At 44.6% G+C, this 27,270-nt stretch overlaps 1 protein-coding gene across 1 annotated transcript in view; it reads right to left on the reverse strand.

Annotated features, from left to right (window-relative positions):
- Positions 1–4,565: 4,565 nt before the first annotated feature.
- The window catches only part of TDRD9 (tudor domain containing 9), a 141,882-nt gene continuing 119,177 nt past the window's right edge, over positions 4,566–27,270 (reverse strand). The window contains 8 exon segments of the mRNA XM_033191111.1: positions 4,566–5,251; positions 7,534–7,606; positions 14,715–14,833; positions 16,570–16,708; positions 21,839–21,935; positions 22,816–22,925; positions 24,788–24,858; positions 25,908–26,063. Coding sequence (XP_033047002.1) covers positions 5,150–5,251; positions 7,534–7,606; positions 14,715–14,833; positions 16,570–16,708; positions 21,839–21,935; positions 22,816–22,925; positions 24,788–24,858; positions 25,908–26,063 — 867 coding nt within the window. The 3' untranslated portion in view covers positions 4,566–5,149.

A 27,270-nucleotide genomic window follows, 5' to 3' on the forward strand; every position in this document is an offset into this window, starting at 1 on the left:
CTTGGATTTGATAAGTTTTTAGTTTTACCACCAAAACTATGGCCTATAAAAGAAAAAAAATGTTAACTTGGGAATTATTGAAATTAAAAATATCAGCCAGGTATGGTGGCTTACACCTGTAATCCTAGAACTTTGGGAGGCTGAGGCAGGTGGATCACTTGAGGTCGGGAGTTCGAGACCAGCCTGGCCAACATGGTGAAACCCCATCTCTACTAAAAATACAAAAACATTAGCTGGGTGTGGCGGCGGGTATCTGTAATCCCAGCTACTTGGGAGGCTGAGGCAGGATAACTGCTTGAACCTGGGAGGCGGAGGTTGTGGTGAGCCGAGATTGTGCCACTGCACTGCAGCCTGGGCCACAGAGTGAGACTCTGTCTCAAAAAAAAAAAAAAAAAAAAATTAAGAACATCTGCTCTGTGAAAGGCATAAAGAGAATGAAAAGCCACATACTAGAAGAAAATACTTGCAAAAAAAAATATGATAAAGATTGTTTCAAAATATACAAGGAACTCTTAATTAAAACTCAACAAGAAGAAGACAAACAACCCAATTCAAATGGGCAAAAGATCTGAATAGACATTTCATCAAAGAATATATACAGATGGCAAACAATCATATGAAAAGATGCTCAACATCACATGTCATTAGAAAAGTGCAAATTAAAACAATAATAAAATACCACTACACATCTATTAGGACGGCAAAAATCCAAAACACACTAAATGCTGATGAGGACACGAAGCAAAAGAAATCCTCGTCCACTGCTGGTGGGAATACGAAATGGTGCAGCCACTTTGAAGAGAGCATGACAGTCTCTTACAAAGCTAAACACACTCTTATGGTGTGTTTAGCAAAAAATTAAAAACAAAACTTGAAATGGGTCACAGCCCTAAATATAAAAGCTGAAACTATGGAACTTCGGAAAGAACGCCTAGTAGGCAACCTTTGCAATCCTCATATGTAAATTTTACCTCAGTAAATTTTATGTAAAAAATCAAACCATAAGAGTACTAGAAGTAAATATGGGAGAGAATTCTAATAATCTCAAACTAGGGGAAACACTTTTTGAGAAGGCATAAAAAATTCATAAACTAAACTACATAACAAAATCAACTTTAACACAAAGAAAGCCTGGCAAAAGATATAAACAGTTCACATATAAGGAGAAGCCAATGGTTCTTAGCATCTGAGAATGCTCAGCCCACTCATAAGGAGAAACTCAAGACTACTCATCCGCCAGAGAGAAAGGGCATCTCCTAAGTGTCCAACATTGTCCTAACTCGGAGGGTGAGTCTGGGAATGGACTGTCCTATAGTGCTGCGGGGAGCGTGTGCTCTGCAGAGAGCCATGTGGCAACATCTAGGAATGGAGTGATTTACTAAACGCCTTCTGACTCAGCAATCTCAATCCTAGGAATTTATTTTATAATAAATTATGCACATGTGAAATGACAGGTGTACAAGGACATCCATCGCGACACTGCGTATAATAGTAAGACTAGAAACTATCCAAATGCCCGTTGTGGGGGCGTCGTTAATTATGAAACATCAATAAAATGATATAGCCATGCAGCACTTAAAAAGAATGAGGCACCTCTTTGTGTAGGATCTAGCAGTGCGATCCACAGCCATCAGTGAAAAGTCAACGTAGAGATCAGCATGTGCAGTATGCAATGACTCATGAAAATAAAGAGGCCTGTGTTCATACATGAAGAGATGAGCTCCAAAAGGACCCAGAAGACGTTGGTTGGATTCTCTTCCTGGGGCCATCAGGACACATAACCACAAACAGGGGGCTTACAACAGAAATGGATTCTCACAGTTCTGGAGGCCAGAACTCCCACACCAAGGCATCTAGGGCCCACACTCCCTCCCAGGGCACTAGGGAGAGCCTGGCCTGGTCTCTCCCAGCCTCCAGCAGCCCCAGGTCTTCTGTGGCTGTGGCCACCTCACTGCGACCTCAGCCTCTGCCTTCACTGGCCTTCTCCTCTATCAGGATATTTGTCATTGGCTTCAGGTCCCATCCTAAATCCAGGGCAATCACCTCATTTTGAGATCCTTAACTCAGTCACACTGGCAAAAAACCCTTTTCCCAAACACAGTCACATTTATAGGGAGTTGTGGGGGTTTGGACATGGACATAGCCCCAGGCTATGTCCAGGGAGGGGACACCACTCTGCCCACCACCATGGTGCCTCCAAGAACCTTCTCTTCTGAGCCGTGGTGCCCCGCCTGCCTCTGGTCACTCTGCTGTCTCGCTGGTGCACGTCCTGTCTGGCCACCCTGTCCTTCCACTGCTCCCACCCCTGCTGCACACCAGCATGTCTTCCTGGACTTAGCTGTGCTGGTTTTGCACCCTGTGCCCCATGCAGCAGTCAGAATAATCTTTCTCAAAACGTCATCAAGGCATGACACTCTCTTGTTCAAAACGCTCCAGGAGCTCCCCACCTCACTCAAGAGTAAATCCCAAAACCTGCCTGTGGCCCACCTGGCCTGGCTGTTCTCCAGCCTGACCACCGGTCCCCTCCACACTCTGTGCCAGCTGCGCGGGCCGCCTGGTGGTTCCACATGTGCACCAGGCCTGCTGCCTCCTTGGGGCCTCACACACCTCCTCTCAGCTATTCCAGTGCAGCCTGGGCCAGGCCTCTCCTTGAATGTCACAGGGGAAAGGCTGTCCCCAGCTGCTTCTCTAAAGCAGCATCGCTCCCTGTACCTCCCCCCATCACACGATCAGCAGCTAAGACCCAAGCTCAAGTCTGACGCCTGTTTCCATAAATCAAGTTTTGCGGGAACACAGCCCTGCTCATTTGTTTATGGCTACTCCTGAGCTTCGACACAAAGCTGAACAGCAGCAGCAGCAAGCACGTGGCTGGCCCACAAAGCAAAAACAAGTGTGCACGCTCCTGTCCTGCTGCTTGACGGCTCTCACTCTGCCACCTGACGCATCTGACCACCATCTGCCTCTACCCACTGCTCCCTGAGTGCGGTGACACCTGGGCCACTTTGCTCGCAGTGGATCTTCAGCGTCCGTGAGAGTGTGGAATACAGGGCGTGCTGACAGGATGCGTCAGGATGAAACAATGACTCCCTCTGAGAAGCACTCGGGTTGGGCATGCGACTTCACTCGAGACCCTTCTCAAATGTCTCCATTTTGTGTCATGGACATGTAGTATTATACTAAGAACATTAATACGTATTTAAGTATGAGGACAATTTTGCAAATCAACAAGGCAAGTACCCTCTTAAGACAGGTAAGGAAGGCAACGCAATCGGAGTGTACCACTTGGTTTTACAGAAGATAATTTTCTTTGCTATCTACAAAATCCATGTTATAAAGCACAATGACTGACCTGGCCAGTGATATTGCTGTGACCGTGCGGGGACATAGCAAAGAAGGTGCAAAACAGTGGGAAGGAGCCAATATTCATCTACTGCTCAACAGCTGATGGCTAGGATGGCAATCACAAAAAAGCAGAACAAAAACATTCCTCAGCAAGATGACAGCAATCCCAGAAAAATATAGGGAAGAGTTAGTATGGTTTCCTTTGAGAGCTGAGTGTTTTTGTTTTTAAACAAGTCTCTTGGTACTACTTAATTTTTTTTTTTTGAGATAGGATCTTGCTCTATTGCCCAGGCTGTAGCGCAGGGGTACACTCACAGCTCACTGAAGGCTTGAATTCCTGGGCTCAGACAATCCTCCCATCTCAGCCTCCCAAAGTGCTAGGATTACAGGTGTGAGGTACTGCACCTGGCCTAAATTTTTAACCACTTACTAAAAGTCTGGTTAAAAAGCAAACAGAAGGAGTGCTTGCCTGTTGTGAGCGCCCCCTACTGCTAAGGCCACACATGGTAACTTTGTGCACATGGACTAAGCACTCATAGGTCGGCAAAGAGAAAAACCAATCAAAGCATCTGCTGCCTTCCCCAGAGGCCTTCCCAGAGGGCTTTCTGACAACGGGCAAAACCTTCACTTTAAAGCTGAACTAAGTTTCGGATGTGCTCAAATCCTTCCAAGAGCTCTCCGTGTGTGCCAACTTGGTATGACTGCTTCCTGTCTCAGGCTGGGAAGCACATTCCCCAGGAGGCCAGTGACAGGGGTGCAGGGCTACCTGGCCACTGCAGCTGCTTGGTGGTCTTCCCGCTTGGCATCTGCTAGCTTCCTGCTGCTGGCCAGCGAACTCACAGAGGCTCAGCACAGCACCGCTGCTCCCCAAGATGTGACGGCTTCCGAGACCCCACACAAGCTCCCGTTTATGATCCCAAGCTGATGCCCACACACACGTGCTTCGAGAACTCTTTCCTCACGATCTTCAAATTGTCCACTTGGGACAAGTCGGTTTAAGCAGAGCATTTCTCTGATCCTACAACTTCCCTCTCACATATGTGAGCTCACTGGCGTCTTTCACTGCTGTATTTACAACAGCTCTGTTCTGACCAAATCCTTACTGATGTGAGTTGAGTTTTTAAAAGAGGTCTTGTATCCCTGTATCAGTTTCATAATTTCAGATTTTTTAGAACTAAATACATCTTAACCTCCTCTGACTAAAAACTATCAGAGACAGAAACTTCATCTAATGCTTTTATTGTTTTAACACAGATAAGCTATGGCCATGTAATCTCTGATTTCCAAAATGCGAACCAAGAACTATAACTCAACTTAGTCTTACAAAAATTAGATATTTTCCCTCATGGAAAAAACAAATCAGAAAATACTACATGGTTTTTTTGTTTTTTAAGTTTTTTCCTGGACTACTGGTTGAAATCACTGTAACAGAATAGAATATGTTAGAATATGTAGGCACATTCTGGAACATTACATCTAAGATTAACTACTTATATTTACCTTCATAAATTTAAAGCAAAATATAGCTCTTTATCCAGTCTTCTTTCAGAACAATTTTTCCAAAATATTTAATACAGTGATTTTCTGTTTCTAGAAAAGACTAGAGTTTCCAATCCTTCCCACCTGAACAAAAACACCACTCTCTGACTATCACCCAAAGAGAAAACAAGAAAGAAAAGGCCTTTAGGATGCAGTGGGCACAGACTGTAACGCCCAGATACAGAGGAAAGTCAGTCGGCGGAGGGAGCCTGGAATCCACCCTCCGCAGCTTCCTGAGGAGTGTGCTGGAGGCCGCCTGTGGACACGCTCAGGTGCCGAGCACAACCAGTTTGTGGAGCTGGTAGAGAAAGGTGTTCTTCCCTCTGCTGCTCTCACGGTCGGCCTGCTCCATGACCAGCTGTGGATCAACCTAATGGGGTAGACAAGAGGACCAGTCAGGCTCTGTGACAGCGTTTCCAGACATAAAATACACATGCATTAACATCCGGGATGCACAAAGTATAAATTCAGTTCTCCAAAAATATTTACAGAACACTTCTCTACTCTCGCACTTCATACTGTATGTTTGATAATTCATTTTTAATTTCATGTTTAAATAATCCCATTAAAGATGGACAAAAGACAGGAACACTTCTCAAAAGAAGACACTCAAGGGCCAAAAACATTTTAAAATGCTCCATGCATCACTAATCATCAGAGAAGTGCAAATCAAAACCACAGAATACCATCTCACACCAGTCAGCATAGCTATTATTAAAAAGTCAAAAAAACAATAGATGTTGGCAAGGCTGCAGAGAAAAGAGAATGCTTATACACCATTTGTGGGAATATAACTTAGTTCAGCCACTGTGGAAAGCAGTTTGGAGATTTCCCAAAGATCTTAAAACGGAACTACCATTTGACCCAGCAATTCCATTACTTGAGTGTATATCCAAAAGAAAACAAATTGTTCTACCAAAAAGACACACGCATTCACATATTCACCACAGCATTATTCACAATAGCAAAGACATGGAATCAATCCAGGTGCCCATCAACAGTGGACTGGATAAAGAAGATGTGGTACACATATACCATGGAATACTACACAGCCATTAAAAAGAATGAAATTGTGCAATCAGGATGCAGCTAGAGGCCATTACCCTAAGCAAATTGATGCTGGAATAGAAAACCAAATACTGTAAATGTTCTCATCTAAAAGTGGAGCTAAACATTGAGTACTCATGGACATAAGATGGGAACAAGAGACATTGGGGACCACTAGATGGGGGAGGGAGGCAAGGATTGAAAAGTTACCTATTGGATACTATGCTTAGTACCTGGGTGATGGGATTAATTGTACCTCAAACCTCAGCATTATGCCACATACCCAGGTAACAAAAGTTGCAAATGTACCCCTTGAATCTAAAATAAAAGTTACAAACAAATAAATTCATGATTAATACTATGGCAAGCTTTACCGAGAAATCTCCCATGCATGCATATGTAAATGTGGACGGTAATTGCATTACAGGTTTTGAAAACACTGAAATTTTCTAAAACATACTAACCTCAAAGTGAAATTCTATTTTCAAAAAAGTCCTGCTAGTTCATCACCCTCAGACACTCCAGTCGAGCCTGATGGCCACAGGGGCTGGTGTGGCTGCCCCTCTCCTTGCCCATGAAGCTCTGCACATAATTGGGCCGGCTGCTGCGATCAGCCTTGGGGTCCCTAAAGCGGGACCTAGGCGCAGGGCACAGGGGGAGCAGACTAGCCTCACAGCAGGAGCAACCTTTAGGCGCAGGATGGGACACAGCACCGCAAAGCAGAGCCTCACTTAGATCGCGAAAAGGGAGAGGAAAGACTGCCCCTGCTGCTTTATATCTAAAGACGTCCCTGGCTCTAGAGTTAAATCTCCAAATTCCTTTGGGCTCCCTTCTCTGAAATCACATTTTGTTCCATTTCTAGCCCTACAGACAGGAAGTATCAGAGAGCCTGTGAAGGGCTTTTTCCTTCTTCATGACTCAACTGTGGCCCCTGAAATCCCTTCACTGAAGTCTGAACCCCCACTGTGATGGTATTTGGAGATGAGGCCTCTGGGAGGTGATACGGGTTAGATGAGGTTATAAGGGTGGGGCCCCCAGGATGGGATTTGTGCCCTAAGAGAGGACATCTCTGTTTCATGTGAGGACACAGTGAGAAGGTGGCCATCTGCAGATGTCCCTCACAAGGATCCACAAACTGGCACCTGTCCTAGGACTTCCAGCCTCCAGAGCTGTGAGAACAAATGTCTGCTGTTTCTAAGCCCCTACCCATGGTGGCACTGTGCCGGCAGCCCAAGCAAACAAAGATAACAACCAGTAGAGCCTGAAAGCCACCAAGCCAGTCACGCGGCAGGAACAGCCAAGGCACATTTCACAAAGACCACCAAGAGCAGGAGGGTCCAATCCAGACCCTCATACCTGTTTTTTCCCAACTCACGGGCAGTGAGTTATTTTGGTGTCTCACTCCTTGCCGGGACATCACGTAGAGGATGCTGTGCAGAAACACCCTGTCTGGTCTGAGACATTTGCCGGCTGGCCCCCGAAGTCATCCACTTTGCCTCCTGTCTCTGCCTCTCGATCCCTCAAGTCAGCCCTGGCTCTGAACCCTGGGTCCGCCCTGGGCCTGTCCCCTCCTCCACGTGGCCTCGACTCATGCGTCCCACTCACCTGATTCCACTCGTAGGGCTTTTCATGCCACTTGGGAACAATCTTCTCTCTTGGTTTTGATTGACAGAACAAACTATAATTTTTTAAAAAAGGAAATTATCTTAATTATATATTAGTAACTGAAAACACTGCTGTGATTTTTTTAAAGATTTAAATCCTATATATTTCTCACAGAATTAGAACTAGAATAAACTGTTTAAAGGCCAACATTGATGCAGTTATGATCAGAAAATATTTTAATTTATAGCATATTCAAAAACAGAAAGAAATGGAGTGCGGCAAATCTGCAAGACCAAGTCTTGTCTCTATGTTCCCTTAGCAACCAGCACTGCACATCACCACATGAATGAGTCAAGTTCTCTGAAATGTAACAGGACATTTTGTACCATTAGCTCTCAAGCAGTCATGACAAGTTGGAAATATCATCAGCGTTAAAAGACAAGGAATTTGAGCAATGAGGGAGTAAAGAGTTCTGCAGGGCCTCTCCCCCTAAAAACTATCAAACAAGGCAAAATTGTAAACATACATACATACAACATACATACATACATACATACATACAATGATCTGAAGGCTCTGGAAATTAACCAAAGGCAAAGGCAAACAAGTTGAGGAGCATTTGTTCATGACAAACTGCCGGCTCCAGGGGAGAACAGTGGAGGGTGTGGAGTTCTTGCTGGCGTAAGGGGCCGCTCCCACCCCATACACCTGCCCTTGAACCCAGCACCACAGCACTCCCAGGGCCATAAAGGCTACGTGATCTGGATCACAGGGTGAAAAACCCTCACACCTTGATTTGCAGCATTGTCCGTAGAAACAGCAATGAAGGAAACAGATGGGGAAAGCCCACAGCTTTCCAGCCTCAGGCCACATCCTGCTTGGGGCCAGCAGCAGACCAGACTATTCAGGAGGTAAGAGGGAGACCCTGGAAAGGAGGGTGCCACAGAGGGAGAGCAGGCCCTCCGCACATCCCTGACTGATGGAGGGGTGCACACATGTGGGAAAAACCTGGGAAGCTCTGAGGAAAACAGAGGCCAGGGAAGAATTAAAAAGTGCCTGAACTTGGAGTGCACTTTCCAACCCAATGGCAAAGGGCAGAAGCCTTCAGGGCAGTATTTAAACACAACTTCTGACTGATCACTGGCTAAGCACTAAACTGTGCAGATCAGATACAAGGACTACACCTAGGAAGCCAGACTAAAAAATAAAAATAAGAATAAACAAAACAACACAAAACAGGAGCTGGGCGTGATCACACATGCCTGTAGTCCTACCTACTTGGGAGACTGACGTGGGAGGACTGCCAGAGCCCAGGAGTTCAAGGCTGCAGTGAGCCATGACCACATCACTGCACTCCAGCTTAGGCAACAAAGTGAGACTTTGTTTCTATAAAAATTAAAATTGAAAACATAACAAAACACCAGAGCCCAGACATCAGTGACCTCACATCACGGGGGATGGACTGAGAGGTTAAGTCTAGGCATGCTTCTAAAGTGAAACAAACAAAACAATAAAACCCAAAACCAGCAGCTCTGGGGGGACTGCTCCAGTACATTATCCAAAGTACCCAATTTCCAACAAAAAAATTAGGAGACATCAAAGGCACAGGAATGTGTGGCCCACACACAGAAGAGCAGCCAGTAGAGGCTGAGTGTGTGGCCAGATGCGGGTTCAGCACTTAAAGACCTCAAGGCAGCCACTGTGAACAGGTAGGTGCCAAGAATTTTTTTAAAAATAGGATAATAATGAGTCAGGGATAATCTCAATAAAAATTAAAAACTACCAAAGAAACAATAGAAATCTTAGGGTTGAAAAGTACAATGAAATGGAAAATTCTCTGTACCACATCCACATCGATCTGAGATGAAACAATAAAGGATCAGTAACCTTAAGGATGGATCAGCAGAAATTAACCAATCTGAAGAACAAAGAGGAGAAAGACTGAAGAAAAGTGACCAGAGCCCCCAAAGACCAGTGAGGCCATTCGGATCGTGTTAGCAGGTGTTTAACGCCAGCACACTAGCAGATGTGCAAAGCAATGTCTCCCCAAGGGAGAAGAGAGCAGGCACGAGGCAGAAAAAAATTTGAAAAACTTCAAAATTGCAAAAATATTGTAAGTAAAAGGACAGAAAAAGCTGTGCTAAGCAAATGGTAGCTAAAGAGAGCTGGGTAGCTATATTAATATCAAACAAAATAGGCCTTAGAACAAGAAGTATTACTAGAGAAAGAAAGCTTTCATAATAATAATGATCCTGTATGTAGGAAATCCTAAGGAATCTACAAACACTACTAGAATGCAGAAGTTTAACAAGGTCACAGGATAAAAGACCAATATATAAAACAGGATAAAAGACCAATATATAAAAATCAACTGATCCTTTCTAAAAAAAAAAAAATTCAAAAACAAAGAAAATTTTATTCACAATAGCATTAAAAGGACTAAAATATTTAGAAACAACTAAAGTGCAAGACCTGCACACTGAAAATTCTAAAACAGTGTTAAGAGAAATTAGAGAATACCCAAAGGAACAGACACTCCATCTTCATGGACTGGATGGCTCACTACTGTTAGGGTGGCAATTCTCCCCAAACTCACTCACAGGTTCCACACAATCCCTATCACAATTCCAAAAAGGCTTTTTATACAAACTGACAAGCTGATCCTAAAATTTACATGGAAAGGAAAAGAATAGAAAAGAGTAAAAATAATTTTGAAAAAGAACAAAACAGGAGGACTAATGCTACAGCAATTAAGACAATATAGCACTGGTACAAAGATAAAGTAATTGAACAAAACAGAAAGCCCAGTAATAAATCTTTACATTTATGGCGAATTGATTTTTGACCAAGGTACCAAGGCAATTCAATGGGAAAAGTATAGCTTTTCAGTAAATGATGTCATCACCACTAGCTATTCATATGCAAAAAATGACTTTAGGCTCTTGTATCACATACCATATACAAAATCATCTCAAAATGGATCAAAAATCTAAATATAAAAAATTACAAAAAGAGAGAAAATGATTGTGACCTTGAGTTTAACAAGGATTTTTTTAGATATAGCACCAAAAGCATAATTCATTTTTAAAAAAGATAAAGTAGGCGGGGCGTGGTGGCTCACCCCTGTAATCCCAGCACTTTGGGAGGCCGAGGCAGTCAGATCACAAGGTCAAGAGATCGTGACCATCCTGGCCAACATGGTGAAACCTCGTCTCTACTAAAAATACAAAAATCAACTGGGCATGGTGGCAGGCGTCTGTAGTCCCAGCTACTCGGGAGGCTGAGGCAGAAGAATTGCTTGAACCCAGGAAGTGGAGGCTGCAGTGAGCCGAGATCACGCCACTGCATTCCAGCCTGGGCGACAGAAGTAGACTGAGTCTCAAAAAAAAAAAATAGATAAAGTAGTGTCTTAGTCCATTTTCCCCTGTTATAACTGAAGACCAGAGAGTGGGTCACTTATAAAGAAATTTATTTCTCACAGTTCTGGAGCTGGGAAGTGCAGGAGCATGGCTCTAGCACCTGGCCAGGGCCTTCTTGCTGCATCATGACATGGCAGAGGGGCAAGCGAGTACTTGAGACAGGAAGAGGCACTGGGACAGGCCCACTTTACAACAATCCACACTCTCTTGATAACTAACCCTCTCTCGCAATGACATGAGTCCAATCAACCCCTTATTATGCCCAACCTTCCAACACTGTTGCACTGGACATTAGGTTTCAAACACATAACATTCAAACCACAGCAAGTAGATTTCATCAAAATTAAAAATTTGTGTTCTTTGGAAGACATCATTAAAATAAGAAGACAAGCTACACAATGGAGAAACTAATTGCAAATTACTTACCCAATAAAAGACAGGTATCTAAACTTTTAAAAAACTTTCTACAACTCAATAATGAAAAGACAAATTTTAAAATGGGCAAAAGATCTGAACAGACATTTCACTAAAAAAAAAAAAAAAAAAAAAGATAAATGACTGGCTAAGAGGATAAAAAGTTGCTCTACATCATTAGTCATTAAGGAAATGAAAATTAATGCTACAATGAGAAACTACCATACTCACCCCACCGACTGCAGTACCAACACACTGGCAGTGCCACATGCTGGTGAGAATGTGGAGAAGCCAGAGTCAGCCTACGTTGCTGGTAGAAATATAACATGTTACAGCTATTTTGGAAAACAGTTTGGCTGTTTCCTTTTTTTTTTTTCCAGATGGAGTTTTGCTTTTGTCACCCAGACTGGAGTGTAATGGCGCAATCTTGGCTCACTGCAACCTCCACCTCCTGGGTTCCAGCGATTCTCCTGCCTCAGCCTCCAAGTAGCTGGGATTCCAGGCGCATGCCACCATGCCCAATTAATTTTTGTTTTTAGTAGAGACAGGGTTTTACCAGGTTGGCCAGGCTGGTCTGGAACTCCTGACCTCAGGTGATCTGCCACTTCAGCCTCCCAAAGTGCTGGGATTACTTACAGGCGTGAACCACCACGTCCAGCCCTGGCCTTTTCTTAAAAGATTACCATAAACATACCAATACAACCTACCAACTCCACTCACAGATATCTACCCGAGAGAAAGACACGTGTTCACAAAAAGACTGCATGTGATTATTCATAGCAGCTTTCTTCATAACGGCCAAATACTGGAAATAATCCAAATATTTTACCAACTGGTGAATGGACAAAACAAAAAGTGGCTCATACAGACACTGAAATATTCTTTAGTAAAAAGGAACATGATCCAACATGGACAAACCTCAAAAGTACTAAGCTCAGTGAAAGAAGCCAGATTTTAAAATTAAAAATATCAGAGGAGGCAAATACATAAACAGAAAGCAGATCAGTGGTACCTAGGCTGGGGTGGGAACAAGACTGCGTGTAAATGGACAGGGGGAACTTTCAATCCTAAACACAGCTTTACTGAGGTGTACTTTACATATCCTAAAAGTCATCAACTTTAGGCACATAATTTATTACTTTTAGTACATTTATGGGGTTATACAAACAGTGACACATTCTGTTTCAATATATTAGTCAAACAGGTGGCATCTGTTACGTGCTACCAGGAGAAGTTGGGGCACCCCTGCATCTTGTCTTGGAGTCGCCAAGGAAAACACACATAGGCCCTGGCTGGAACAAACCTGTACTTACAGAGAGAGGGGACAGGACAGGACCAGCTCTAGTGATGGGCACTGGTCCCTGTGGCCAGCAGGTAACTCCTGGAAGACAAGGCAGGCCTGCAGGCCCCTCTCCTATGTGGCAGCAGGAGAGCCCTGTCCCATCCCTGCAGTGGTGGGATTGACCAGGTACCGTATGACACACAGGCTTAAGCAGAGGCTGAATCAAGGAAAGATCTTCCCACACATGGCAACGAGCCCTCCACAAGCTGTGAGGACCCTTAATTTTATGGGAAGAAAGCATTCCAGGCCCAAGGCCTGTTCTCAGACAGCAGAGAGGGGATCAAAGGCTGCCTACGTGAGACTGCCTTTCCTGACAATACTTAAGAGTAAACTTCTTTGGATGACAGAAATGCTGAAAAGCGGGGTTGCGTTGATAGACTGCACAACTATAAATTCACTAGAGTTATTGCATTGTTCAAACAAACCAATACCTATCTATGGCATAATAAGGCAGGACACAGTTACCCTTGTTTTGGGGGCAGGGAGTGATGGTGGCTATAACCACACCCGCACACCCTAAGGAGCACCGGGGCTCTGACCTGGGTGCTGGCCACATGGGCGTGTACCTGTGCACTTAAACTTCAACCCAAATTTTACATAAAAATATTTTTACCAGCCAGGCGTGGTGGCTCAATGCCTGTAATCCCAGCACTTTGGGAGGCCAAGGTGGGTGAATCACCTGAGGTCAGGAGTTTGCCTGACCAACACGGTGAAATCCCGTCTCTACTAAAAATACAAAAATTAGCTGGGCATGGTGGTGGGTGCCTGTAATCCCAGCTACCTGGGATGCTGAGGCAGGAGAATCGCTCAAACCTGGGAGGAGGAGGTTGCAGGGAGCTGAGATCATGCCATTGCACTCCAGCCTAGGTGACACAGAGCAAGACTCCATCTCAAAAAAAAAAAAAAAAAAAAAAATTACCAGCTTGGGCAACATAGCAAGACCTCATCTATATAAAAAGCTTAAAAATTAGCCAGGTGTGGTGGTGCATGCCTATAGTCCCTGCTACTGGGGAGGCTGAGGCGGGAGGATCATGCGTGCCCAGGAGTTGGAGCTGCAGTGAGCCATGATCATACCACTGCACTCAGCTTGAGCAACAGAGTGAGACCCTATCTCTAACAATAAATAAATAAATATTTAAAATATTTTTATATAAAAGAAAATGAAGAGAGAAAACTAAAACTGGCCTTTCTCACCATCTGTAAGACGACTATATATACCTTTTTAAAAAATGCTTATTAAACTAAAAGAAATCAACGCAAAAGGCATAGGAAGGAGAGAAGTGTCACCATGATACCAGATGCCACCTGCTCTCACATAGCTCCAGGTCCCAGCCAGCACAGGACACTGTCAGGCAAGGAAGGACCGCGTCCTGCCGAGGGAGACTGGCTCTGAGGCAGGAGCACAGGACTGGGTAGGTGGAATGCTGGTTTCTCCTCCACGACCACTCCCGCTCTTCTTGGCCTTCCCAGGGCCCTCGAGCTGCCTTGGGCTCATGGGCTACACCAACAGGAGCCTTTGTCTCTGCATTCTGGTGTGGTTTGGCCCATGGAGAGTCCAGCAAGAGGTGAGAGACAGGGAGGTGAGGTCAGAATGCTCCTTCTCCGACCTCCCCTGCAAGAGAGGCTGAAGAGAGACCCAGCTCTGTAAGGCCTCAGTCCTGCAGGCCGGACTCCCCCGATCCCTAAGACACCCACCACTGGGAATGGTGGGTGACACATTACCCACTGTGGCTTCCCATGCCCTGCCCACGCTGTCCCTTCAAGGGACACACACACACACACACACACACACACACACACACACACACACACACGGGACAAGGGTGCTGCTCTCCACAGGAAGGGCGTCCTACATTCTGATGCCTCCCAGTGCTGCCTCCAGTACTGGCACTCCACTTCAGGTGATCGACATGTCACACTGCCTACACAATTTAGAACAGCCATGATCAAGGCAGCTGAGAAAGTTGATTGGGAAGAAAAGAAGACCACATCATCACACAGCTTACCCTAAAAGCTTCTGACGGGCACTGTCCTGAAGCTGCGCAACTCTCTCTGGCCCAAGACACTTGCATCCATTTGGTCCATCACAGACTAGCTTGTTAATAGCAGCCCTGAGAATATTAACCTGTAAATAAACAGCAACATAAACACTCATATGGCTCCAGTGTAACTGAATTTCATCCCATGTTAGATAATCCATAGCATTCAGAGTTAGTACTCTCTGTCATCAATATGGTTTATCCACTTACCTGCTGAAGGCATCTTGACTGCTCCCAGTTTTTAGCAATTATGAATCAAGCTGCAATTGATATTCACATACAAGTTCTATGAGGATGCTAGTTTTCAAATCTCTTGAATAAATACCTACAGATGGGATTCCTGGGTCATATGGTAGGTGTGGGCTTCACTGCATATGAAACTGTCTTCTAAAACAGTGGCACTAATCTGCACTCCCACCAGCAATGAACAAAAGGCCCCCGGGACCTGCACCACATCCTTGCCATTGCTGGTTACTGTTAGGTTTTGGATTTTAGCCATTCCAGTAAGTATGTGGTGCTATCTCATGGGAGTGTCAATTTGCCTTTTCCTAATGGCATATGATGCTGAGCATCTTTTCATGTGTTTATTGCCATGTATACTTTAATTTTGTTGCTTGTTTTCTTATCATTGAGTTTTAAGAGTTCCTTACATATTGTGGATACAAGTCCTTCATCAGATATGCAACTTGTAAATATCTTCTCCTAGTGTGCACTTGGTCTTCTCTTCCTCTGAAGAGGGTCTTTTGCAGAACAAAAGTTTTTAATTTTGATAAATTCAAACGTATCAATTTCCCCTTCACAGATTGTGCTTTGGGTGTTGTATTTACAAACTCATGCCACACCCAAAGTCACACAGATTTTCTGTATTTGCTTGTAGCATCTTAATAGTTTTACATTTTCCCATTAGGTCTATGGCTTAAGCAGTAGTTTCAAGCCCATAAGCCCCTTCTTGAGACCGGGCAATCGTGACTTAACAGCTAGAGACACACCCACACCTGCCCCTGGAGCATCGGCAGGTGTCTCCACAGCTCCTCCTTTCCCCCAGCCGTTCAGTGTGGTACGTCAACCTCACCCGTCCCATGGAATTTCTAAGAAAGAAAGGCAATTGAGTACTTAGAGAGTAGCATTTCTCAAACTATTTGTGGTAAAGGATCAGTTTTGGTTTCCTCCCTTTGTAAAATGCAATAAAAATAAATTACTATAATGATGAAAGATTTTTTTAATGTACACAATATGAGCCCACATTTCTCATTATTAGATTCAAATGACATACAAATACTGTCTGTACTTGCTACACAGTTTCCCTGTCTGCCTCTGCTACCTCACCCCAGAGCTAGTGCGGTGCCCAGACAATGCTGCAAGTAGCTCAGCTCTGCACTCACGCCGACCCAGCCCTCTGCTCAGCATGGTCACCAGGCTGGGAGAAGGGCAGAGGGGTAGGAACTTGTGTCCTCCTTTCCCAGTAAGAACTAGTGAGGATGTTCCACTTCCTGACTCGGAATGAGATCCACAGCAGCCCTACAGCCCGTGGTTTAGCTGATTGCCCAGAAAAAAAGCTTAAGCCAGGAGACACCAAATGAGAGATTCAGAGAGCACCATCTATCAGGAAGTTACTTTTCACAGGAAAGATACGTGAAATTGGCAAGTTAAGGAGCGGTCCTCCTGGAAGGCGACCCCAGGAGGAACAAGGAATATGCACATCTCCAGGACCAGAGGCGTGTGTCTGCACTGCAAGCTCCACAGCAGACTCTGCACTCACTGTCAGGTGAGCAAAACCAGAGAGAGACAGGGTTGTGGCGCCGTGATGCTGTGCTACCCTTACCTCGACAACGTCCTCCACGCTGAACTGAACATCAAACGCAAGCTCCATGTCGTGCTCGGGCAGTATGGAAGCCCCTGTAGTTGGATTCCACCCCAAACCACAAAGGACTCCAGTATAGTACTTGCCATTCTGATCAATCCTAAATGGAATGTTTTCAGAAGAGTCCATTATTTCAGAATTGTTAAAGTACATGTTTTAGCATGTAAAAATTGACCGATAAAATTATCCTAAATTCTGCCAGCCCTAGCACAGCAATTAATTTCATTTGTGCATTTTTTCTGCCAGTTTTTACAATCAAAATATAGTTACAAAATATATAGGTAAGGATAGTAAATTCCATATTTTTATTAATACTTAATTTTTATTAATACTTTATTAAGTTTCTAATGTGGTAGATAAGATAATGAAAAGAATATTTTATCATTAATGGGGTTTTTTTCCCCTTACCTTTAAATTCCTTCCATGGGTTAAATTCTTATTAGGGAGATTTCTGGAGAAAGGCTATGCACATATTTATGACTTGTGAAACAAGTCTAGCACTTAGAAAAAGCCTAAAAAAAAGTCTGTTTCACCTTCTCATCCTCAAACAATGGTGCACACTTACAAAGTTTGTATCCCAGTTTTATCACCACCCTCCTCTGACCACTGGCACATCCTGTCACTTTTACTAGTCCCTAAATCCGTTAGCCTCTCCATTGCTGCTGCCAACAGCCTGGTCCAAGCCACTGTCACTTTTCACCTGGACTTGGTAACAACTTTTCTGACCAATTCCCCATCTCTTACTCCTGTCTCTTCCAATCTTTTTTCCATAGAGCACACTGGGGTAGCTTTTCAAAACAAATCCAATATTACTCCCATGCCCAAGGCGTGTCATTAGTTTCCAACTGCACTGGGAATTACGGTGGGATCTACAAGCCACAGTGGTCTAGATGTGACTGTGACTATGGTAAAACTCACACTGTGTGGCTTCTGCAGCTAGACTACAAAAGGTGATACAGGCCAGGTGATATGCTTAAGCTTTGTGTCTCCACCCAAATCTCATCCTGAATTGTAGTTCCCACAATCCAAATGTGTCATGGGAGGGGCCCTCTGGAAGGCAGTTAATCATGAGGGTGGTTACCCTCATGCTGTTCTCATGATGAGTGAATTCTCATGAAATCTGAGGATTTTGTAAGGGGCTTTTCCCCCTTTTGCTCGGCACTTCTCCTTGCTGCCGCCAATGTGAAGAAGAATGTGTTTGCTTCCCCTTCCACCATGACTGTGAGTTCCCTGAGGCCTCCCCAGTCGTGCGGAACTGTGAGTCAATTCAACCTCTTCCTGTATAATTTACCCAGGCACGGGTATGTCTTTATTAGCAGCGTGAGAATTAACTAATACACTGGGCACAGTGGCTCACACCCATAATCCCAGCGCTTTGGGAGGCCAAGGCAGGCAGATCACTTGAGGCCAGGAGTTCGAGACCAGCCTGGCCAACATGGCGAAACCCCGTCTCTACTAAAAATACAAAAATTAGCCAGGCGTGGTGGTGCACACCTGTAATCTCAGCTACCTGGGAGGCAGAAGTGGGAGGATCGCTTGGAGGCAGAGGTTGCAGTGAGCTGAGATGGCGCCACTGTACTCCAGGCTGGCTGACAGAGTGAGACTTCAACAAAAAAAAAAGTGACAGTTGCCACCTGGCTCATTCTCAGGACCCTCAGCACCAACCCACCATGCTGAGGACACCCAAACTAGCCTACAGACAGACCACTTGTGGAAGTCCTCAGCGAGAGCAGCTGAGGCCTCTAGCAAGCAGCAACCACCAGATGTGAGCCTGGACACCCGCTAGCCTTCAATCGTTCAGCTGGAGGCCCCACCACTGCGAGCACAACAAGCCATCCCTGTGTATACTGACACAGTTCCTCACCCACAGAGGCAAAGAAGGTTGCTGTAGCCCATTGAAGTTTTGGGGTAATTTGTTTTTAGCCATAAAAACCCAGTTAAATAATCAGTCTTTGTTCAATCCACCCTCATTTAATTTGTTGTTTAATTTTTGTGGGTATACAGTAAGTATATATATATATTAATTTTTAAGTTTTAATTGACAGAACTTGTTGTTGTTGTTGTTGTTGTTTCAAGATCCCCCCACCCTCTCATGCCTATTCAGAAGCACCATCTTCCTAGGGTTACAGCACTGCCCTCGACACGTGACTTGCCCTCTAAATCATGGCCAGCATTTGGCAGTCTCCCGAGTAGCACAACCTGGCTCCAGGAACCAAGGGAAGCAGGTAAGTACTGTGATCTTGTCACTACACCAATAAGAGAGTGTTCTCAGACGTCTGCTCCCATCCTGGAGGTACCAGGCTCTGCTACCATGGAGCATTCTGCTCACCCAGGGAGGCGACCTCCACGAAGTACACAATGATGATGCCACTGAATCCAGGCTGACACCATCAACTACTCCAACTGTTCAGGGAAAACACCTCGAGGACAGGGGCAGCAAAAGGAGTGACGCACTCCAGGGACAAATGTGTGGTGGATCAGCTCCATGATGAAGGTAAGAGGAAATCTGGCACCAAGGCTCAGTCACCCTGAGTTACTGAGGGGCCAGCTACAAGCAAAGGTCACATGGCAGAAAGAACAAAGGAGGGGAGACAAATGGCAGCTAGGTCAGTCCACAGTCAGTTGGCAAGGAAGGGGACAGTGGCCTCCACTTAGATGTCTCTGTTTATGAATGGGGCGTAACACATATCTCCTTTCCCTTTTTAAATTGAAAATCAAGATAAAATTTTGTTTATCTTCTTTTCCTGCCACTGTTGTACAAAGGGTATGTTAGAGGTGGCAAAAAATTATCACTTAGTTGTAAAGTTGAATCAGTTGTGACAGGACAGTGACACATGTGGAGGGAGAAAAGACTTTACCCAGAAACTGCAGGCTTCGAGTTTAACAAGTGGGGCCAGGACAGCCTCTAGTGCAACAGCCAGACGCCACCCCAACAGGAGACGAGTCCCATGCGGGTGCGCATTAGAGAGGTGGCTCAGAAAAGGAAGCAAGCTGGCACGGGTGCATGGCCCGGCAGCGGCTCTCGGGAGCTGTGTGCTTTGGAGGACAGCTCCCCTCTGGAACACACCTAAGACACAGTGACGGGACCCCTGGGCCTGGTCTGTACTGAAGACTCCCCTCCTGCTCACTGCAGAGGACTGCATACTTAAAGTGAACGGAAAGGAGAATGCTCATCTCAAATCAAACAGCTCTCATCTTTCAAAGTTTCTCAAAAACAGTTGTTACTCACTCAACAAATTAAAAAAAAACTCCAACCTGAGAGACAGAGTAAGACCCTGTCTCAAAAAACAAAAACAAAATAAACACCACCACCACCAAGCTTATACAACTACTCAGAGGCAGGCAGAGTTTGGAGGAAAACAAGCCAGGCCCCCCTGCTATCTTTCTGATAATCACCTAGGTAAGCCTGTGGATTCAAAGACAACTAGTCTTACGCACACTGTCACATAAACCATCCCAAATCTGGCACACTTCAGTTAATTCAACAAAATGAATATAACCACCAGCAAGGCACTGTGTATTGTTATATACATAACCTTTTCCTATTAAGCTTGTGCTTTTTCTAGAAAGACGGTGTTTTAAATACCAAGTATGTCAGTATTTCTTGAATGTCTACAACCTAAACACCTGCACTCTGGAGTTTTAAAAATAATACACTATATTATTCCAATCTTCAAAAGCTGGTGTTGAAAAGAGGTGAAGCAGGAGCTTTGTCTAGTTAAAAAGGCAAGCAGGGCATCCAAAGTGCCATGACAGGAAGGGACCTGCTTCCGCACTAGCCAAGTCTCGGGCCTGCATGTGCACAGTGTGCTATTGCTCATGAGATAATCCCACTGCCACGTGTGGTTCCTACACATCTGTCTCCCCAACGAGGGCTCCAAGATATCTGAACTTAGAGATATTTATTGCATCATCATTGCAAAATTAGGCCAAATTTCAACAATTAAAGGCATATTCAATTCTTTCAGAACAAGAGCTGCTCAGAAACAAGCGCATATATAAATAAAACAGGGCAGTATTTTGGTAAGCCATCATATGCCCATTCAGTGATATATGATGCAATTATCAAAATGGATATTTACAAAGATATCATAATATGAAAAACCTGATATTTGTGGGAAAAGAATACAGTATAACAAGAATCTTAAATGAAAATATATATACATAAAAATTTTAAATAAGTATACTAAATATTTAAGTTTAAATCTATAAATTTAAAAATGTGTTCATTTTTCACATTCGGCTTTTTCTAAGTAGCACATATTTTAAATAAAAATAATTCGTACAACTAAAAAAAAATCACTGCACATTTTGAGACTGCACTGTCAGATTCTGAACAGGTGTAATGGCAAAAAGTACTGAGTAAACGGTGGGGCCCCTTCACCTGCCTTGACTGAACTCAGCCCACTAGGTCTACAGACCATCCCCCATGCTCACCAGCTGACTAGAAAAGAAGAAAAGGGTAACTTTCCATGGCCCCGACTCTTGAAGTGCTACCAGGCCTCTACTGCAGTCTCATCATGGCCATTTCCATCCTGCCCAGTAGAATGTGAGTTCCTAAAGCCCAAATATTACTCCTTTTCTAGCCACCCCCACCCACTGCTCCACTAAAACCTAGGTTAGTGCTTTCCCCACACAGAATGCTCTGTCAATCCCTAATGTGGAAACAAAACCTTACAAAGCAGCAGCCCCCACTGTGAGGGTGACTTTAAGAGCTCTGCTCATACCATCATACACTCCTCTCTATCAAAGTCTCTGGGAGAAATCCTGGCTTAATCGTGGCACTAACAAGAGCTACAATCTGCTGGGCAATCTGCCTTCTGATGTCATGGTTACCAAAGGAAGGGGGACTGACATGTACTTGTTGAAAACTGGTCACCAGAAAACGTGGAATCACGTTTACCACCCATTGACAATGGGATGTCCACCACACCATGATATCCCATTTTGAGCCTGATTCCTAGCTCCATTTTTAATCTATTTTGCCCCACTTTTGCCTCAAACTCCTACATGACACTGTGTGTACCTTTACAAGTTTTCTGAGCTTCTTTCAAAATCAGCCCAAGCATAAATCAATCAATAACAACACAGGCTTCACCCCAAGCAGCGAGCCGTGCCGTGGCTAGCTTCTGTATAGGCTTTCTTTCCAAAAGGAGCAAGGAGAGGCTCCCATTTTTTCCCTGTCAGGTTCTTCTTTTACAAAGCCTACAGACAAGAGGGATGCCCGTACCTTAACTCCATCACTGGTGCGAATAACATGCTGAGGAGAGCCGGGAGGCCAGGGATATGAGGCATCAGAGAGGTTTCTCTCAGCAGCATCGTAGATCCTGTTCAAGTCATGCTAAATCAACATCGGGCATTAACTCACGCTGCTCAAGGCAGCGTCCCCTCCCGGCCCACTCCTACTCATCTGCAGGCATCCCCTCCTCTGCTGAGTCTGTCCAGTCCCCACAGGCCCACCCCAGTAGTAACGCACACTCCCTGTTCTCTGTTCCCACAGTACCCTACAGAGACACACTCCGCTATGATGCTTAACCTTTTACCCCACTTGGGGATAGCTCCTATTTGGTTACTCTTTGCATCTCTTTCCCCTCATCAGGCTACTGGATTTTTCCCAGGGCCAAGAGCTTAGATGTATTCTACTCTGCAGTCAAGCAGGGTGGAATGAAAGAAAGATCCAGGAGTCAATTATTAATACTTCCCACATCCTTGTACAAAAGGAAACATGAGAACGCTCCACCGCGTAAACTCGGAGCAGCCAAAGCAGTCAGAAAATGGCCTAAAAGAGTGGCACATAAGCCAGGCGTGGTGGCTCACGCCTGTAATCCCAGCACTTTGGGAGGCCGAGGTGGGTGGATCACAAGGTCAGGAGATCAAGACCATCCTGGCTAACACGGTGAAACCCCATCTCTACCAAAAATACAAAACGTTAGCCAGGCATGGTGGTGGGCGCCTGCATTCCCAGCTACTTGGGAGGCTGAGGTAGGAGAATGGCATAAACCCGGGAGGTGGAGCCTGCAGTGAGCCAAGATCGGCCACTGCACTCCAGCCTGGAAGACAGAGCGAGACTCCGTCTCAAAAAAAAAAAAAAGAACAGCACATAAGTGTACACTTGCTCACCAATTAGAGGATAAATTGCTCCTAGTAGCTGAAGTCAAGGAAAAGAAAAAAAGAGAGGACAAGGAACAAACAGAAGCTTTAAATTACCAGTCGCATTGATGGACAGAGAAGCTGCAACCAGCATTCTCTGGTGAAGGTCTTCAGGGGCGTCACTGATAATGACAGAGTTGATGCTCTCCTTCTCAATCCACACACACCTAAAAGGCAGGAGCACCAGGAGATGGGGTGACTGATCCACCAACCAGGCAATGTGCTATGCCAACCCACAAGCAACCCATTTCAAAAATACAAACGGGCAACTGCGATGATAGATGGGAAGAAATATTTAACCCCCCACTCTCCTGCACATCTCCTTTTACTAGACCACCTCTTCACACAGCAGTCCTCAAGCTGGTCCTTGGCCCTCTTCTCTCTCCACTCCCTCGTGGATGATCCCGACCACTCCTTGGCTTAGGAACCAGGCACACACTGTGGATGCCCAAACCTCCACCTCCACTCGAGACCCTCTGCCGTGCACTGCCAACCCATAAGGGCCATCACCTGCATCCTGGCAGAGGTCCACCCCACAGTTCCTCCGTCACCTGTCAGCAGAAGCCTGCCGCAGCTCCAGCAAGGACACTCTTAATTCTTCCTCTTCCCTTCATCACTGACTCTAACGCAGCTCTATCCTGCTGCTTCCACTCTGAAAGCGCTGGTGAAGCTGTTTCTGTATCTCCTGCCTTGGACTCAGTCTCCCATATTCCCACCCTGGGTTACAGCAGGGACCAGCCTCAGAAGCACAATCCTGCCTAAGGATCCTTCTACTCTGAAATCCAATGCCGGCTTCACACAGGGGCTCCTGAGACTATAAGCGCAGGCAGGTCCCCAGAGGCCTTGTGGAAATGCAGGCTCATTTGGAAGGCCCAAGGGGACCTGGGCATCTGTATCTCCAATGTGCTCCCCAGAGGACATTTTGAGAAGACAAGGCATCATTTTAAAAGGCACATAGTAAGGTTCACCAACCCTTTCAGGATGAAGTCTACATAGCTTGCCCTCGTCTACCACAAGCTTGGCACCTCCCTTCCTCCCAACCAATTCTCCAATCTTACTAAACTCACTCGAGTTACTCACACGTGCAAACTCTCAAACTCAGGCCTACGCACTTGCCCGTGGAGCCACCCTCATCCCATCTCCCCTCTCTTCCTCCAACACCTGCACCTTGGCTGACGCCTCTGTATCCGCCAGGCCTCAGATTTCTCTGGAAAACTCCATGGTCTTTCAAGGGTGGTTGAGCCCCCTAGATGCTTTCATGTTCTGTGCCCTTATCAAAAGCCCTATCACCCTATATTGTAGTTACCAGCTTCTTCTACACCCCCGCCCACCAACTGGATCCATAATTTTCATGAAGACAAACAACTGTTTCTTGTTCACTACTGTTTGCCCCAAACCACACACTGCTCCTGGCATACAGTTGGCTCTCACAGCTTTGCTGAATAACAATTGTAACAAGAACAGAAAAAAATGTAGTCTCTGATAAAAGACACTCAAAAATGTCTTATATAGAATGGCTTTCATGTGAGACAGAGAGAGAGAATACCCCAAATCAGGAACTGGGAGAGAAATGAGAAGTTAGAAAAGAAGGGAGAGAAATGAGAAGTTAGAAAAGATAACACATTCCGGCCAGGTGCGGTGGCTCACGCCTGTAATCCCAGCACTTTGGGAGGCCAAGGCGGGTGGATCACACAGTCAGGAGTTTGAGACCAGCCTGACCAACATGGTGAACCCTGTCTCTAACTAAAAATACAAAAATTAGCCGGGCATGGTGGCGTGCACCTGTAATCCCAGCTACTCAGGAGGCCGAAGCAGGAGAATTGCTTGAATCCGGGAGGCAGAGGTTGTAGTGAGCCGAGATTGCACCACTGTACTCCAGCCTGAGCAACAGCGTGAGACTCTGTCTCCAAAAAAAAAAGATGATAACACATTCCAACAGTTTAGATATAAAGATACATTATTTTCTGATGAGGTCTACAAATACAAAAGCAGAGTAAAAAAATTCATGGAAAACTTAAGTTAATCATACCTGAATTTGGATATTCTGGTCAAACTATGGCACTTTAGTTCATAAGGGTTAAAAGGCCCGTGAAGTACTGCCTGCATGCACAAATTATAGGAAGTGTTACCAATAAGCAAGATAACATTTAACATGAATTTTTAAAACTCAAAAGTCAGCTCATCCTTTAAAGAAAAAAAAAGAAGGCCGGGCGCGGTGGCTCAAGCCTGTAATCCCAGCACTTTGGGAGGCCGAGACGGGCGGATCACAAGGTCGGGAGATCGAGACCATCCTGGCTAATACGGTGAAACCCCGTCTCTACTAAAAATACAAAAACTAGCGGGCGAGGTGGCGGGCGCCTGTAGTCCCAGCTACTCGGGAGGCTGAGGCAGGAGAATGGCGGAAACCCGGGAGGCGGAGCTTGCAGTGAGCTGAGATCTGGCCACTGCACTCCAGTCCGGGCGACAGAGCGAGACTCCGCCTCAAAAAAAAAAAAAAAAAAAAAAAGAAAAAAAAAGAAATCTCATTCATAATGTCTTTACGATTCAGTTAAGAAAAAGTGCCTTAAAGAAGGTATTTTTCTGGGATGTAACTCATTCTCTTCAACGATTTCACTAACATTCCTTGATATATATGTTTAAGAAAGCCTTTGAACAACAAAAAAGAATCACTGACAAATAATTTAGTGGAAATACTATTATTTGAATTGCAGCAGGCCAACTCAGTTGCATAGGTAGACCTGAGATCACACAGCCAGAGGCTGGGGAAATACAAGTGGAGTCTCTGAACAAGGAGACACCCTGGCCAGTCCTCCTCTCCAAGCAGGCAGGCAGCACTGGCTCTAACAGCCAGCCAGGTAGTCCAAGGCTGGCACCAGTTCTCTGCACCCATACACTGTGCTTCCTTTAGTCTGACAAAAAAGCACATCAGGAGGGTTAAAAAAAAAAAAAAAAAAAAAACTAGTCAAAGCTTCTCTCTAAACCCCACTAAACCCTAAACCCCAGGGTTTTTTCTGATTCATTGTGAGAAAAGTAACAGCATTAAAAGCCAGAAAAGAAAAAAACACCATGACTACTGACTACAACTCCTAGCATATAAATGTAGAATGATACTAAGCTTTTAAATTACATTTTAAAACTCCTACAATCACCTTACAGTTTGGAGTACCCAGTTTATTGGAAGAAAAGCTCTCTAACAAAATCCGGATGAGATACTTCTCGTCGTCTTTCATGGGAAAGGACGCACAGCCGTCTGTCACGTTTTCTACTGACTTGGAAAAGAGGCCCTTGAGAACTTCATGGCTTTGCTGAACAAACAAGGAAAGTTTGTTTTGTTAAAAGAATACATCACAAGCACTTTCTTCCAAACTAATCAAAATATTTCATAGGCACAGTCTCTGATTTCTATGTCATTAATTAAAGTATAGGGAAATAATTTTATGAAGTTCATTTTAAGATTTAAACAAAAGAAATAAGACGGGATTTACAACTTTATTTCTCCAAACAAAAAAAATCAGACAGCCTTTGCGACATTTTAGCCATTAGAGAATTTAAGAGAAATAAACATTTTTTACAGTTTTTTGGTTGTTGTTTTTTTTTGAGACGTAGTCTCACTCTCATTGCCCAGGCTGGAATGCAATGGTGCGATCTCAGCTCACTACAACCTCCACCTCCCAGGTTCAAGCAATTCTCCTGCCTCAGCCTCCTGAGTGGCTACGATTACAGGTGCCCACCACCACACTCGGCTAATTTTTGTATTTTTAGTAGAGACGGGATTTTACCATGTTGGTCAGGCTGGTCTCAAACTCCTGACCTCAGGTGATCTGCCTGCCTGGGCCTCCCAAAATGCTGGGATTACAGGCGTGAGCCACTGCACCCAGCCTACAGTTTTTTAAATTTTCTTTTTTCTTCTCTTACTATCGTTCCCAAGAAACATTTTTACAGGACTTTTTTATACATAAAATTTTGGTTTTATACTGGAAATACTAACATAATTCCCTGAAGTGTTTTTATATAAATTAAATACAGAATTCAGCCAGCACTCTGGCTAACATTTTGCTAGACTGTCCTTTCCTGATACCCAGTATTCTTCATCCCCAGCAGAAATAACAGAAGTAAAATAAAAGACCTTCAACATCAGCTTCAAAAGTGGCCTCTGTGATCATCTCAACAGATGCAGAAAAAGCACTTGATAAAATTCAACATTACTTCAAGATAAAAAATTCTCAGCAAATTAGGTATAGAAGGAACATATCTCAATGCAAGAAAGGCCATACATGACAAACCCACAGCAAACATCATACTGAAGAGGGGAAAGCTGCCATCTTTACCTCTGAGAACAAGAACAACACAAGGATGCCCACTTTTATCATTTACGTTCAACACAGCACTGGAAGTCCTAGCAAGAGAAATTAGGCAAGAGGAAGAAAGAAAGGGCATCCAAATTGGAAAAGAGCACGTCAAAATGTCCATCTTTGCAGATAACATGATCTTATATATAGAAAAACCTAAAGA

This window comes from Trachypithecus francoisi, unplaced genomic scaffold, assembly GCF_009764315.1.
Source record: "Trachypithecus francoisi isolate TF-2019V2 unplaced genomic scaffold, Tfra_2.0 Lachesis_group3, whole genome shotgun sequence".
Taxonomy (NCBI): domain Eukaryota; kingdom Metazoa; phylum Chordata; class Mammalia; order Primates; family Cercopithecidae; genus Trachypithecus; species Trachypithecus francoisi.